Source organism: Triticum aestivum, unplaced genomic scaffold (assembly GCF_018294505.1).
Source record: "Triticum aestivum cultivar Chinese Spring unplaced genomic scaffold, IWGSC CS RefSeq v2.1 scaffold27977, whole genome shotgun sequence".
NCBI classification, from domain to species: domain Eukaryota; kingdom Viridiplantae; phylum Streptophyta; class Magnoliopsida; order Poales; family Poaceae; genus Triticum; species Triticum aestivum.
Window position 1 is genome coordinate 861,310 of NW_025228057.1, and position 16,881 is coordinate 878,190.

At 48.5% G+C, this 16,881-nt stretch overlaps 2 protein-coding genes and 1 non-coding gene across 3 annotated transcripts; 2 read left to right on the forward strand and 1 right to left on the reverse strand.

The window, feature by feature from the left end:
- On the forward strand, positions 1-2,846 carry LOC123172975 (glutathionyl-hydroquinone reductase YqjG). The gene is made up of 6 exons (XM_044589851.1): positions 1-198; positions 288-500; positions 593-769; positions 865-1,089; positions 1,207-1,335; positions 2,397-2,846. The coding sequence occupies exons 1-6, from the start codon at positions 76-78 to the stop codon at positions 2,628-2,630; spliced, it is 1,101 nt and encodes a 366-aa protein (XP_044445786.1). The 5' UTR covers positions 1-75; the 3' UTR covers positions 2,631-2,846.
- A 569-nt stretch (positions 2,847-3,415) lies between these two features.
- LOC123172987 (U1 spliceosomal RNA) lies at positions 3,416-3,576 on the reverse strand. The gene has a single exon (XR_006485797.1). It is a non-coding gene; the product is annotated as a U1 spliceosomal RNA (small nuclear RNA).
- A 2,321-nt stretch (positions 3,577-5,897) lies between these two features.
- Positions 5,898-7,698, forward strand: LOC123172968 (DIMBOA UDP-glucosyltransferase BX8). Its single transcript, XM_044589844.1, has one exon. The coding sequence runs from the start codon at positions 6,080-6,082 to the stop codon at positions 7,478-7,480; it is 1,401 nt and encodes a 466-aa protein (XP_044445779.1). The 5' UTR covers positions 5,898-6,079; the 3' UTR covers positions 7,481-7,698.
- Positions 7,699-16,881: the final 9,183 nt, after the last annotated feature.

The window sequence follows — 16,881 nt, forward strand, 5'->3', positions numbered from 1 at the left end:
TCCGGCAATAAACAACAACAAAGTTCATCACGGTGCCGCCTATAACACCCTCCTCCCTCCCTCCATCGCTTGACCATGCCGGGTCTTGTCCCCTCCACCTCCACCTCCCACCTCTTCTGCCGCAGCCTCGCCGCCGCCAGGACGCTCTCCGCCGCCGCAGGACACTCCTCCTCGTCCACCTCCTCCTCCTCCGTCAAGGTAACTAACGTCCCCGCTCGGCTGCTCGGTGCTCGGTCGATGGAGTCAGTTGTGCTCAGTGGTTAGCTGGTGCTCTGTTTTCTTGTCAGATGGCGCGCTCGGCGCTGGACGAGGTGACCGACACCGGCGCCTTCGACCGGACGCCGTCCACCTTCCGGAGCTTCGTGTCGAGGGACGCCTCCGCCCGCTTCCCCGCGGTGGCGGGCAGGTACCACCTCTACGTCTCCTACGCCTGCCCCTGGGCGTCCCGCTGCCTCGCCTACCTCAAGCTCAAGGGCCTCGACCACGCCATCAGCTTCTCGGTGAGCAGGCCCGCAAACCAGACCAAACCTCCGGTGATGACCGAACTGATTGGAGCATCAGCTGATAATAGATTTTCTGGCTCTTTATTTAGTCTGTGAAGCCCATCTTCGAGCGGACCAGGGAGTCCGACGACCACCTGGGGTGGGTGTTCCCGGCCAGCGCCGGCGAGGTGCCCGGCGCCGACCCCGACCCCTTCAACGGCGCCAAGAGCGTCAGGGACCTGTACGAGATCGCGAGCACCAACTACACCGGCAAACCCACTGTTCCCGTGAGTCAAACTGAACCTCCCCTCCTCCTCATCCCCATTGGATCATGAGATTGAACTGAGCAGGGAAGGAAATGGATCTTTGGTCGCCATGGCAGGTGCTGTGGGACAAGCAGCTGAAGACGGTGGTGAACAACGAGAGCAGCGAGATCATCCGCATGCTCAACTCGGAGTTCAACGGCATCGCCGAGAACCCCGGGCTGGACCTCAACCCGGCGCACCTCCAGGCCTCCATCGACGAGGTCAACGGCCTCGTCTACGACGCCATCAACAACGGCGTCTACAAGTGCGGCTTCGCCAAGAAGCAGGGGCCATACGACGAGGTAGGTTACGTACTTAGCAAAACTAGCTGTTGTTTAAGGATTATTACTAGGATGCTCCCACCACGTGATGTGATGTGACTCCGGGTGTCTGACGAGCATTTCTGTGCGAACGTGCAGGCCGTCACGACGCTGTACGAGGCTCTGGACAAGTGCGAGGAGATCCTGGGCAAGCAGCGGTACATGTGCGGCAACCAGCTCACCGAGGCCGACGTCCGCCTCTTCGTCACGCTCATAAGATTTGACGAGGTATATATCAATATATGGGTTCTTTTCTCCTGCTCTTTCCACGGTTATTATTATGAAAATGTGAAGATCAACAGAAAACCCATTATTGTCCTGTATAATGATGCTAGATTTGTTCATATCTATCGTTATGCAAATGTGGAATAGTTTGCTGAGCTGGTCCACCCTGTCTTATCAGTGGATCCAAAAGAGTTGGTCTATGAATCTAGTGGAGTGGACCCATAAGAGTTGGCCCCTTTTTAGCAAAATAGAATAGACTGGCCAAAACACCATAAAAGAAGTACTCCCTCCGTAAACTAATATAACAGCATTTAGATCACTACTTTAGGGATCTAAATGCTCTTATATTAGTTTACAGAGGGAGTAGTATATATCTTCAGATTTTGGAGAATGGTGAGTTCTTAACTGCAAAGTCATCAAATTTGGTGAGAATTTACTACTATACTAAAAATTAGGGAACCGTCTGAAATGTCTGGTTTTTCATGGAAAAAACCAGGAAAGGTGAGAATTTTAACAATCAAGTTCAGAATGTGCGCAGTATATTTAGAATATCTACTTAAATCTCGAAAATCCATCTCCGCACCCGCACTGACGAAAAAAATCAAAACAAATACTAGAAAAATTCAAAAAATTCCAAATTTTTTTGTGCGGTAGACATTTTGATGCGTGAGGTCCGCTTCAATTTTCAAATCATTTGGACATCTGAGCAGCTCTCTGCAAAAAAGTTTACTGTTCATGTACTGTTTTGGCCCGATTTGTCTTTTTTGCTGAGAGCTGCTCAGATGTTTAAATGATTTAAGATTTGGAGCGGACCTCGCGCATCAAATTTTCTACCGCACTTTTTTTTTTGGATTTTTTGAATTTTTACGGGTTTTTTAACCGGGTGCAAATGAGCCTGGGACCGAAACGCCGCACTCCTTAAATCTGAGTTTCATGCATATATCAAGCTATTCTCGCAAACTTATATTAGCGAAACCATACCACACTAGGAAATCAAATGCTCCAACTTTCCATGTCGAAACATAAATTTTGATTTTTGACCCGTGGTTCGTTTCTCTTTTCAGGTTTACGCCGTTCACTTCAAGTGCAACAAGAAGCTGCTGAGGGAGTACCCCAACCTGTTCAACTACACCAAGGACATGTACCAGATCCCCGGGATCAGCAGCACGGTGAACATGGAGCACATCAGGAAGCACTACTACGGGAGCCACCCCTCCATCAACCCCTACGGGATCATCCCCCAAGGCCCCAACGTCGACTACAATGCCCCACATGACAGGGAAAGGCTGTTCCTGTAAAATGAAGAAAAAAAACGCCGTTTGCTTGTGTGCTTGAGGGTGCTGTGATTTGCTTTGCTTTGCCTGTGTCCGAAGGTGAAAGTCTTCTTTCGAATAATGATTCCTGTCTCTGCTGTGCGCTGGGAGCAGCATGCATGCGTGTCATAAGGCTCTCTGCATCCATGTCGTTTTCATCCATTAATCAGATGAGTGGAAAAAGAAGCAAGATTCACCGTCTGACCCCGTTCGAGATGACAAAACAGATGTAATTCAAGACAGAAGATATCCATGGTTGTATTACACTAAAAATGTCAAATCAAATTTATAAATTACTGAACTATATTAATGAGAAAAACACACCATACTAATCCGCAAAACACACACACACACAACATGCATACAGAGGCTTTCACAAATATTCCTTCCGACTCAAAAACCGTCTCATAAAAAGTTACAGGGAATAGAAAAAGAGGCGAAGTTAAAAAAGCGTGCCTGCATCATCTCCTCTCCATCATCATATCACTGCAGTGCACTCCGCAGCCCCGAAAGGGTGACATTATCATCAATTTTAGTATTTTACACTGACATGTCTTACAAAGTTTCAATTGTGAAATACACACTTTGTTTTTTCGCCCAAAACAGGTGTTCTCTATTTTATAGTGGGCAAAATCTAACCTAAATACAATGCATAACGCTCTGTTCTTATTAAAATCTGTAAAAAGACTTATATTTAGGAACAAAGAGAGTATAAATTTTGAAACCTATAAGTTTGTGCTAAATTCATTAAAATTTTAATTTAGAAATTGGCAGGGGCCGCGCGAACGCGTATCCCCTCTATCACAAATTATGACGTTCATTCTCCCATTTGAGGAGATGATAGACCAACGCACCAACCAAGTGCAACGTTGGCCACTAGCCTAGGCCATGACCCTTCTTGATCGGCCATAGACCCCGTCCAGGTAAGTATGTTGCAACGGAGCACTAGGCGCTGATTATATAGTGAGGGTGCTCTGAGCATCCTCATGCAGTAAGCGAGGTGGTACTAATGACGGTTAATTAGCGCATCTGTGCTGCAGCCTTGGCTTCAAAGATGGGAGCTAATTCGAACTGAATACTACGTATGGGCCGATAGACTTATGGGCCAATCAGCCTCGTTGTTCGGTTGCAGCCCAGACGGCCCGGGTCCTGCACCGTGTGTGAGTCCTCCTATTTGACGCTTTACACGTAAATAGTAGGGGTAAACGCCTGTACCAGCTTAAATGGGCTGGAACTGGAGCGCCCTTTTAGTTCTTTCGCTTTCTTATTTTTCGAAAAGTGATATACATTATCGTGGTTCATTAACCAAAATCATAAACCTCGAACGTTCGAGATTGGATCATGGCGAATTGAATATTTTTTATGGAACTTTAGTGACGTGAGGATGGCACGTTTAGTTGACACACACGGCAATTTTCCGGTAAAAATACACTGAGCACGGAGTTGTCATGTTTGCCAACTAAAATTGTCATCCTCGCGTCACTAAACTAGCCATTGAATACGTTTGATTTGCCATGGTCAGATCCTGAAAATTCAAGCGTTATCGGGGTCCTTAATTAATTGGTTCAAAATGTGTTATACAAATTAATAAATATGTTTAAAAGTATTGATAAATGTGAATTAAATATTAGAAACGGTATTGTGACTTTCTTTTAGACATGTATTTGGAAAACAATCATCATATATTAAAGAATGGTCATTCTTTATTAAAAAAATGGATGCATTTTTTAAATGTTCGTTGTGTACTTGGACAATGTTCATCATATATTAAAATAAAAATATTTGTTGTAGACTGAAAGTGTTCAACCCGTATTAAAAAATGTATTCACTGTATATTTAAAAATGCATTCATTGTATATTATAATTATAGTACAAAAAGTAATTAGAGAAAAGAGAAAAAAGAGTGAAAAAGGAAAGGAAACTAAAAAAGAAAAAAAAATGGAGGAAAAGGAAAAAGGGTAAATAAAACAAAAGGGTGAAAAAATAAAATTAAAATGAAGGCAAAAAAGAAATAAGAAAAGGCGAATAGCAATGAAAACAGAAGAAACGGAAAACCACACGAAAAACTGTTGCGAGAAAATTTGAAACCGAAGATCAAGACAATTGGAAGACTTGTTGCGCGATACAAATGTCGTTGTTGAGCCGACCCACACAATGACCTTTGGATAACCACTCCCAAAGACCTTTCGATGACCACTACCGTCGTGGAACCATAGGAAATCACTTCACTATAGTTTCTAGTCACCACCATCCGGATGATCAGATCTGGATCACCACCACCAAGTCGTGAACCGTAGCGCCATCAACCGGCCACCCACATGCGAAAGGCCCGCACCTCGCCGTTGCGGTCCACATCCAGCAGAGAACGGTACTCACACCCCCCCCCACCCCCCCGACGCCATACCCGATCGGATCTGACCGAAGACCAACCCGCACATGGAGCCGCCCACCGCAACTAGGGACGTGCCCCTAGCCATGGTGGCGAGCGCTCTGCACAACCAATCTCACTCCGGCGTGAAAAATTGGGCATGCTTTGAGTTGTTGCAGATTGGGGTGTAGGGGTCCCATGGCGAGGGAGCGACAAAGGGACAAGAGGACGGAGAGATGCAAACAAATAGATGGGATGAGGGATCGATGGCTTTCTTCGACAGCGGTGAGGGGTTGGATGGCTGGTAGGGGGAGGTTTCGGTGTGGCGTGCGGATGCCTCTAGAGTCTCTAGGGGCGTCCCGGGAGGCCGATTAGGTCGTGTTGCATCTAGACCAACTCATGCTTGCAACTGAAGTACCTATACAAAACAATGATCATTTTGGCTCTAGGTGCATATGTTCCTTAATAAATAGTAAATCCAAAATAAATTTTAAAAATTTGGATTTTTTTTTTGTAGATGTTCTTCTAGTCTAATAAACATGCTTGACAATTTTCATGCGAAACGAGATATCAGTGCTTTATTGGTGAACAAGAAAATAAGAAGTAAGTGCGACATTTGAAGGTAATAAAATAAAAGCCTCCCACTTAGCCCTCATTCCGGTGAACATTGTTGGTGGATGTGTGATACCTCAATATAATTGGATGGAACAAGGATTTTTTTTCTTCTTCAACCGAACAAGGTTGGAAAATGGGAACTTGTCTTCGATCTCTGGTCAGCCTGAGCAAAAAATTGTCTAAAATAACTGCAGTTCCCTTGCCGGATTCCATCTCATTTGTCCTGTTCCCCAGATCCTCAATCTCCCGTTCAAAACGAGCATCTGTCTTGGAATCCAACTTGTGCTTCTCCATCTCGTCCAACCACATCGTAGTACGTACGATCGTCATATACGCACGCGCGCCCCTCCCGCCCGCTCACTCACCGTGCGAAGTGCCACTCTCCCACTGGTCCCTGCGTGCCTCCCTGGAAGTGGAACCCAGCACGCCACGACACCCATCGACCGACTCCATGGCGCCGGGAGAAGCAAACACGGCCACTGCCGGCGGCCCGTGCCGCCGCCGCCGCGGCGTGCTGCTCTTCCCGCTCCCGTACCAGGGCCACATCAACCCCATGTTCCAGCTCGCGGGCCTCCTCCACGCGCGGGGCTTCGCCGTCACCGTCTTCCACGCCAGCTTCAACGCGCCCGACCCGTCCCACCACCCGGCCTACGACTTCGTCCCCGTCCCCGAGGGCCTGCCGGCGGCCGGCCCCGGCACGGTGGTGGAGACCCTCGAGCACATCCTCGCCCTCAACGGCTCCCTCGAGGCGCCGTTCCGGGAGCGCCTGGCCGCCCTGCTGGAGGCCCCCGGCGCCGGGGACGAGGTCGCGTGCCTGGTCGCCGACGCGCACCTGCTGACCCTCGTGGACGTGGCGCGGGAGCAGGGCGTGCCGACGCTGGTGCTCCGCACCGGCAGCGCCGCGTGCTTCCGCAACTTCGTGGCCAACCCCATGCTCTGCGACAGGGGCTACCTCCCGGTGAGCGGTGAGTCGGAGCTGGACGCACCGGTGAGGGAGCTGCCGCCGTACCGCGTCCGGGACCTGATGGGCGCCGACAGCAGCGGCCGTCACGGGCACGATCTGATGTGCAAGCTGCTGTCCCGGGCGGTCGAGGCGGTGCGGGCCTCGGCGGGGTTCCTACTCAACACCTTCGACGCGCTGGAGGCCGCCGACCTGGCGGCGACCCGGCGAGACCTCGCCGGCGTGCCCGTGTTCGACGTCGGCCCGCTCCACAAGCTCTCCCCGGCGTCGTCCAGCAGCCTTCTTCAGCAAGACCGCTCCTGCCTCGACTGGCTGGACGCGCAGGCCCCGGCGTCCGTGCTGTACATCAGCTTCGGCAGCCTGGCGAGCATGAGCGGCGCGGACCTGGCCGAGGCGGCGTGGGGCGTGGCCGACAGCGGCCAGCCGTTCCTCTGGGCGCTCCGGCCGGGCCTCGCCCGCGGCGCCGCCCTGCCCGACGGGTTCGCCGCGGCGACCGAAGGCCGTGGCCTGGTGGTGGGCTGGGCGCCGCAGGAGGAGGTGCTGGCGCACGGCGCCGTGGGCGGGTTCTGGACGCACGGCGGGTGGAACTCGGCGCTGGAGGGCGCGTGCGGGGGCGTGCCGATGCTCTGCCGGCCCTGCTTCGGGGACCAGATGGGCAACGCGAGGCACGTGGAGCACGTGTGGCGCGCGGGCATCGCGCTGGACGGCGGCGGCGTGCTCGAGCGGGGCGCGGTGGAGGCGGCCGTCCGGCGGCTGATGCGGGGCGAGGAGGGAGATGGGATGAGGGGGCGTGCCCGGGAGCTCCGGAGCATGGCGGCCGCGGCCGTCGCTGATGGTGGGTCGTCCCGGCTCAGCGTCGACAAGCTGGTGAACCACATCCTGTCGCTGTAGAGATCTGTGCCCGAGTCCGTACGTAGTTTGTTGCTGTGCCACGAGCCCACGAATGTTTTGTTTGTCCCGCCTCTCGACCAGTGCTTGCATTTTGTCTGGAGTACTTCAAAGGACAAAGGGGGCCCTCAAATCAAATCGTCTGAAAACGTTCGGACCAGGCTGCATCAACCACGGAAAGATCGCACGAAGTTGAATACAGACGCTCCACAGTTCGTTTTGTCTCCGGTCTCTTCATTTCACTTTCTATCGTTGCCAATTCGCCTCCTTTTTATATATGTCTATAAAAACGAGATCGCTCCTTACCAGCACAACCTGTGTCTCACGTCATCAAGTTCCAAACACTGAGGTACTGCTAGGCTCTTTCATATCTCGGCTTGCGGTGTGCATCGCAGGTCGACACAGTAGGCCTTAGAACCTTGCCGCTTCGAGTTATGTACGTAAGAAGGGTGATAAGATTTTTGAAGAGCGCTCTGCGCGACTACTGAACTCTTCATCACAGACGCCACAGACGCCGATGATCACTTCCCAGACGACGACGACCTCTTTGATGACCCTCGAAGCACCCGCAAACGTCCGGGGCCATCCAACTTGGTACCCATCGGTCCACGGACCAGTCCCGTTGTTTGAAATCTCGCAAATAAGGGGGCTTTGCAGGCTTCCTAACCGCTGCCATTTATGTGTCCGACCCCGGGCCCATCCAAAAACCTCTTCCGTGCCCATGCACTCTATCGCACGAAGCGGTTGCCGTGCATTCATGCCGTTCATAGAGGAAGAGCAACTGGCGCCGCTGGTGTCGATGTTTCGACGGGCGCAGAAGGACCAACGCTACAACCTTCGGCTTTTCGACGAGCACCGGGTCATGGAGGGGCAGGCGAGCAGCAATGCCGGCGCAACCATGGTCATAGAGGATCTGAGCTTTCTGAACGAGGAGCGGGTGCTATACCAGTACATGCACAAGGCATGTGTCATCCACGACGAGGATGCCAGCTTCATGTCCTGCGAGTGAAAAGAGATGCCTTGTTCATGAAGATCGACTCAATCACAGGCATAGCAAGCTCCATGTCGGGAAACGACCACACAACGGACTCCGACGTGTAGGAGGTCTCTGTATGGTGTCCCACGTCCTCATTTTTTCTTCGCAACTACCTTTTTCAGGTTCTACACTTTTCGGGGCTCACGGCCGTTGAGCATGACGAACATGAAAATGTTAGGGAATATAGTAATAATTAAAAAAAAAATTACGTGTCACCAAGATCAATCTAGGATATGCTAGCAACGAGAGAGAAGGAGTGCATCTTCATACCCTTGAAGATCGCTAAGCGGAAGCGTTACAAGAACACGGTTGATGGAGTCGTACTTGCGGCGATTCAAATCGCGGAATATCCGATCCAAGTGCCGAACGGACGGCACCTTCGCGTTCAACACACGTACAACCCGGAGACGTCTCCTCCTTCTTGATCCAGCAAGGGGAGAGGAGAAGTTGAGGGAAAACTCCAGTAGCACGACGACGTCATGGTGGAGCTTGCGGTTCTCCGGCAGGGCTTCGCCAAGCACTACGGAGGAGGAGGAGGTGTTGGAGGAGGGAGGGGCTGCGCTAGGGGAAGGGGTGCGGCTGCCCTCTCTCTCCCTCACTATATATAAGGGGAACGGGGGAGGAGGAGGCACCCTAGGGTTTCCCTAGGGGAGGGGCGGCGGCCACAGGGGAAACCCTAGATGGGTTTGGGCGCCCCCACCCCTAGGAAACTTGCCCCCCAAGCCAGGAGGGGTGGCTGCCCTAGGGGAGGCACCCCCACCTCTCCACGTTACGTGAGATGGGGTGGGAGGGGCGCACATCCCCTTAATGGGCTGATGTGCCCCCTCCCCTTGGCCCATAAGGCCCCCCAACGCTTGCCGGGGCCTCCGAAACCCCTTTCGGACACGCTGGTCGTCACCCGGTACCCCCGGAACAATTCCGGACTCCAATACCCTTCGTCCAATATATCAATCTTCACCTCCGGACCATTCCGGAGTTCCTCGTCACGTCCGGGATCTCATCCGGGACTCCGAACAACCTTCGATAACCACATACTATTTCCCATAACAACTCTAGCGTCACCGAACCTTAAGCGTGTAGACCCTACGGGTTCGGGAACCATGTAGACATGACCGAGACGTTCTCCGGCCAATAACAAACAGCGGGATCTGGATACCCGTGTTGGCTCCCACATGTTCCAGAATGATCTCATCGGATGAACCACGATGTCGGGGATTCAATCAATCCCGTATTCAATTCCCTTTGTCTATCGGTATGTTACTTGCCCGAGATTCGATTGTCGGTATCCCCATACCTCGTTCAATCTCATTACCGGCAAGTCTCTTTACTCGTTCCGTAACGCATGATCCCGTGGCTAACTCCTTAGTCGCATTGAGCTCATTATGATGATGCATTACCGAGTGGGCCCAGAGATACCTCTCCGTCATACGGAGTGACAAATCCCAGTCTCGATTCGTGCGAACCCAATAGACACTTTCGGAGATACCTGTAGTGCACCTTTATAGCCGCCCAGTTACGTTGTGACGTTTGATACACCCAAAGCACTCCTACGGTATCCGGGAGTTGCACAATCTCTTGGTCTAAGGAAATGATACTTGACATTAGAAAAGCTCTAGCAAACGAACTACACGATCTTGTGCTATGCTTAGGATTGGGTCTTGTCCATCACATCATTCTCCCAATGATGTGATCCCGTTATCAACGACATCCAATGTCCATGGCCAGGAAACCATGACCATCTATTGATCAACGAGATAGTCAACTAGAGGCTTACCAGGGACATGTTGTGGTCTATGTATTCACACATGTATTACGGTTTCCGTTCAATACAATTATAGCATGAACAATAGACAATTATCATGAACAAGGAAATATAATAATAATCATTTTATTATTGCCTCTAGGGTATATTTCCAACAGTCTCCCACTTGCACTAGAGTCAATAATCTAGTTCACATCGCCATGTGATGAACACTCATAGTTCACATCGCCATGTGACTAACACCCAAGAGTTTACTAGAGTCAATAATCTAGTTCACATCGCCATGTGATTAACACCCAGGAGTTTACTAGAGTCAATATCTAGTTCACATCACCATGTGATTAACACTCAATGAGTTCTAGGGTTTGATCATGTTATGCTTACGAGAGAGGTTTTAGTCAACGGGTCTGCAACATTCAGATCCGTGTGTTCTTCGCAAATCTCTATTTCATATTGTAGATGTTGCTACTATGCTCCACTTGGAGCTATTCCAAAAGGTTGCTCCACTATACGTATCCGGTTTGCTACTCAGAGTCATCTGGATAGGTGTTAAAGCTTGCATCGACGTAACCCTTTACGCCGAACTCTTCATCACCTCCATAATCGAGAAAACATTTCCTTATTCCCAAGGAGATTTTTGACCGCCGTCCAATGATCCACTCCTGGATCATTCTTATACCCCCTTGCCAGACACGTGGCAAGGCACATCGCGGTACACATCATGGCATATCGTATAGAGCCTATGGCTAAGGCATAGGGGACGACTTTCGTCCTTTCTCTTTCTTCTGCCATGGTCGAGCTTCAAGTCTTAACTTCACACCTTACAACTCAGGCAAGAACTCCTTTGACTGATCCATCTTGAACTCCTTCAAGATCATGTCAAGGTATGTGCTCTATGAAAGTCTAATCAGGCGTCTTGATCTATCTCTATAGATCTTGATACCCAACATGTAAGCAGTTTTACACAGGTCTTCCTTTGAAAAACTCCATTCAAACAACCCTTTATGCTTTCCAGAAATTCTACATCATTTCTGATCAACAATATGTCATCCACATATATTTATCAAAATGTTGTAGTGCTCCCACTCACTTTCTTGCAAATACAAGTTTCTTGTAAACTTTGTATAAACCCAAATGCTTTGATCACCTCATCAAAGCGTATGTTCCAACTCCGAGATGCTTGCTCCAGTCCATAGAAGGACCGCCGGAGTTTGCATACCTTTTAGCATCCTTAGGATCGACAAAACCTTCTGGTTGTATCACATACAGCCCTTCCTCACGGAAACCGTCAAGGAAACTTTGCTTTGACATCCATCTGTCAGATTTCGTAAATGAAAATGTAGCAACTGCTAACATAATTCTAACAGACTTTAGCATCACTATGATTGAGAAAGTCTCATCACATTCAACTCCTTGAACTTGTCGGAAACTTCTTTGAGACAAGTCGAGCTTCATAAATGGTGAAATTAGCATCAGCGTCGGTCTTCTTCTTAAAGCTCCATTTATTCTCAATGGCTTGCCGATCATTGGGCAAGTCCACCAAAGTCCATACTTTGTTCTCATACATGGACCTATCTCAGATTTCATGGCTTCCAGCCATTTGTTGGAATCCGGGCCCACCATCGCTTCTCCATAGCTCATAGGTTCATCGTTGTCCAACAACATGACCTTTCAGACAGGGTTACTCAGAAGTTGTACACACCCTTGTCGACCTATGAGGTTCGATAGTAACTTGATCTGAAGATCCATGATCATCATCATTAGCTTTCTCTTCAACTGAGGTAGGTGCCACGGAAACATTTTTCTGTGCTGTGCTACTCTTTGGTTGAAGTAAAGGTTCAACAACCTCATCAAGTTCTATCTTCCTCCCACTCAATTCTTTTGAGAGAAACTCTTGCTCGAGAAAGGACCTGTTCCTAGCGACAAACACTTTGCCCTCAGATCTGAGATAGAAGGTATACCCAATCGTCTTGTTTGGGTATTCTATGAAGACACAATTTTCCGCTTTGGGTTCGAGCTTTTCTGGCCGAAGCCTATAGACATAAGCATCATAGCCCCAAACCTTAAGAAACAACAACTTAGGTTTCTTGCCAAACCATAGTTCATACGGTGTCGTCTCCACGGACTTAGATGGTTCCCTATTTAAAGTGAATGTAATTGTCTCTAATGCATAACTCCAAAATGATAGCGGTAGATTGGTAAGAGACATCATAGATCGCACCTTATAGGGTGCGATTACGACGTTCGGACACACCATTATGCTATGGTGTTTCAGGTGGCGTCAACTGTGGAACGATTCCACCTTGTCTTTAGTGATTGCCAAACTCATAACTCAGATACTTTTCCCTTGATCAGATCGTAGGAACTTGATCTTCTTGTTATGATGATTCTCAACTTCACTCTGAAATTGCTTGAACTTTTCAAACATTTCAGACTTACGCTTCATTAAGTAAATATACCCATATCTACTCAATTCATCAGTGAAGGTGAGAAAATAACGATATCCACCGCACACGTCAACACTCATCGGATCGCACACATCAGCATGTATGATTTCCAACAAGTCACTTGCCCGTTCCATTGTTCCAGAAAACGGGGTTTTAGTCATCTTGCCAATAAGGCATGGCTCGCATGTGTCAAGTGATTCAAAATCAAGTGACTCCAAAAATCCATCGGCATGGAGGTTCTTCATGCGCTTTACACCAATATGACCTAAGCGGCAGTGCCACAAGAAAGTGGTACTATCATATTACGAACTCTACATCTTTTGGCATCAATGTTATGAACATGTGTATCACTACGACCGAGATTCAATGAACCATTCACATTGGGTGCATGACCATAGAAGGTGTTACTATTGGAGATCGTTGCAGAAATTAAAAAAAATTCTACGCATCACCAAGAACAATCTATGGAGTCTTCTAGCAATGAGAGGGAAAAGAGTGCATCTACATACCCTTGTAGATCGCGCGCGGAAGCGTTCAAGAGAACGGGGTTGATGGAGTCGTACTCGTCGTGATCCAAATCACCGATGATCCTAGCGCCGAACGGACGGCACCTCCGCGTTCAACACACGTACGGAGCGGGGACGTCTCCTCCTTCTTGATCCAGCAAGGGGGGAGGAGAAGTTGATGGAGATCCAGCAGCACGACGGCGTGGTGGTGGAAGTAGCGGGATCCCGGCAGGGCTTCGCCAAGCGCAAGCGGGGAGGAAGAGGTGTCACGGGAGGGAGGGAGGCGCCAGGGCTTGGGGTGCTGCTCCCATGCGCCTCCCCACTATATATAGGGGTGGAGGGGGCTGGTTTCTTGCCCTCCAGGTCCATTGGGGCGTTGGCAAAGGTGGGGGAAAGAAATCCCATCATTTACCTTCCCCACCGATTGTTATCCCCCTTTTTTAGGGATCTTGATCTTATCCCTTCGGGATATGATCTTATTCCTTCTAAGGTGGGATCTTGGTGCGCCTTGACCAGGGGTGTGGGGCCTTGGCCCCACTACCCACGTTCATGTGGGTCCCCCCATGCAGGTGGGCCCCACTTCGGAACCTTCTAGAACCTTCCCGGTACAATACCGAAAAATCCCGAACATTTTCCGGTGGCCAAAATAGGACTTCCCATATATAAATCTTTACCTCCGGACCATTCCGGAACTCCTCGTGACATCCGGGACTCCGAACAACTTTCGGTTAACCGCATACTAATATCTCTACAACTCTAGCGTCACCGAACCTTAAGTGTGTAGACCCTACGGGTTCGGGAGACATGCAGACATGACCGAGACGACTCTCCGGTCAATAACCAACAGCGGGATCTGGATACCCATGTTGGCTCCCACATGTTCCACGATGATCTCATCGGATGAACCACGATGTCGAGGATTCAATCAATCCCGTATACAATTCCCTTTGTCAATCGGTACGTTACTTGCCCGAGATTCGATCGTCGGTATCCCAATACCTTGTTCAATCTCGTTACCGGCAAGTCACTTTACTCGTACCGTAATGCATGATCCCATGACCAAACACTTGGTCACATTGAGCTCATTATGATGATGTACTACCGAGTGGGCCCAGAGATACCTCTCTGTCATACGGAGTGACAAATCCCAGTCTCGATTTGTGCCAACCCAACAGACACTTTCGGAGATACCCGTAGTGCACCTTTATAGCCACCCAGTTACATTGTGACGTTTGGCACACCCAAAGCACTCCTATGGTATCCGGGAGTTCCACAATCTCATGGTCTAAGGAAATGATACTTGACATTTGGAAAAGCTCTAGCAGACGAACTACACGATCTTGTGCTATGCTTAGGATTGGGTCTTGTCCATCACATCATTCTCCTGATGATGTGATCCCGTTATCAATGACATCCAATGTCCATAGTCAGGAAACCGTAACCATCTATTGATCAACGAGCTAGTCAACTAGAGGCTCACTGGGACATGTTGTGGTCTATGTATTCACACATGTATTACGGTTTCCGGATAACACAATTATAGCATGAACAATAGACAATTATCATGAACAAGGAAATATAATAATAACCATTTTATTATTGCCTCTAGGGCATATTTCCAACAGTCTCCCACTTGCACTAGAGTCAATAATCTAGTTCACATCGCCATGTGATTAACACTCATAGTCCACATCGCCATGTGACTACACCCAAAGAGTTTACTAGAGTCAATAATCTAGTTCACATCATCATGTGATTAAGACTCAATGAGTTCTAGGGTTTGATCATGTTCTGCTTGTGAGAGAGGTTTTAGTCAACGGGTCTGCAACATTCAGATCCGTGTGTACTTCGCAAATCTCTATTTCATATTGTAGATGTTGCTACTATGCTCCACTTGGAGCTATTCCAAATGATTGCTCCATTATACGTATCCGGTTTGCTACTCAGAGTCATCTGGCTTGGTGTTAAAGCTTGCGTCGACGTAACCCTTTACGCCGAATTCTTCATCACCTCCACAATCGAGAAAACATTTCCTTATTCCCAAGGACAATTTTGACCGCTGTCCAATGATCCACTCCTGGATCATTCTTATACCCCCTTGCCAGACACGTGGCAAGGCACATCACGGTACACAGCATGGCATATCGTATAGAGCCTATGGCTAAGGCATAGGGGACGACCTTCGTCCTTTCTCTTTCTTCTGCCGTGGTCGAGCTTTAAGTCTTAACTTCCCACCTTACAACTCAGGCAAGAACTCCTTCTTTGACTGATCCATCTTGAACTCCTTCAAGATCATGTCAAGGTATGTGTTCTGTGAAAGTCTTATCAGGCGTCTTGATCTATCTCTATAGATCTTGATACCCAATATGTAAGCAGTTTTACCAAGGTCTTCCTTTGAAAAACTCCATTCAAACAACCCTTTTTGTTTTCCAGAAATTCTACATCATTTCCGATCAACAATATGTCATCCACATATACTTATCAGAAATGTTGTAGTGCTCCCACTCACTTTCTTGTAAATACAAGTTTCTTGCAAACTTTGTATAAACCCAAAAACTTTGATCACCTCATCAAAGCGTATGTTCCAACTCCAAGATGCTTGCTCCAGTCCATAGAGGGATAGCTGGAGCTTGCATACCTTTTAGCATCCTTAGGATCGACAAAAACTTTTTGGTTGTATCACATACAGCCTGGTTGTATCACATACAGCCTTTCCTCACGGAAACCGTCAAGGAAACTTTTGTTTTGACATCCATCTGCCAGATTTCGTAAATGAAAATTCAGCAACTGCTAACATAATTCTAACAGACTTTAGCATCGCTATGATTAAGAGAGTCTCATCACAGTCAACTCCTTGAACTTGTCGGAAACTTCTTTGAGACAAGTCGAGCTTCATAAATGGTGACATTACCATCAGCGTCTGTCTTCTTCTTAAAGATCCATTTATTCTTAATGGCTTGCCGATCATTGGGCAAGTCCACCAAAGTCCATACTTTGTTCTCATACATGGATCCTATCTCGGATTTCATGGCTCCTAGCCATTTGTTGGAATCTGGGCCCACCATCGCTTCTCCATAGCTCATAGGTTCATCATTGTCCAACAACATGACCTTTAAGACAGGGTGACCACTCAGAAGTTGTATACACCCTTGTCGACCTACGAGGTTTGATAGTAACTTGATCTGAAGCTCCATGATCATCATCATTAGCTTTCTCTTCAACTGAGACAAGTGCCACAGAAACATCTTTCTGTGCTGCGCTACTCTCTGATTGAAGTGAAGGTTCAACAACCTCATCAAGTTCTATCTTCCTCCCACTCAATTCTTTCGAGAGAAACTCTTTCTCGATAAAGGACCTGTTCATAGCGACAAACAATTTGCCCTCAGATCTGAGATAGAAGGTATACCCAATCGTCTTGTTTGGGTATTCTATGAAGACACAATTTTCCGCTTTGGGTTCGAGCTTTTCTGGCCGATGCCTATCGACATAAGCATCGTAGCCCCAAACCTTAAGAAACAACAACTTAGGTTTCTTGCCAAACCATAGTTCATACGGTGTCGTCTCCACGGACTTAGATGGTGCCCTATTTAAAGTGAATGTAGCAGTCTCTAATGCATAACCCCAAAACGATAGCGGTAGATCGGTAAGAGATA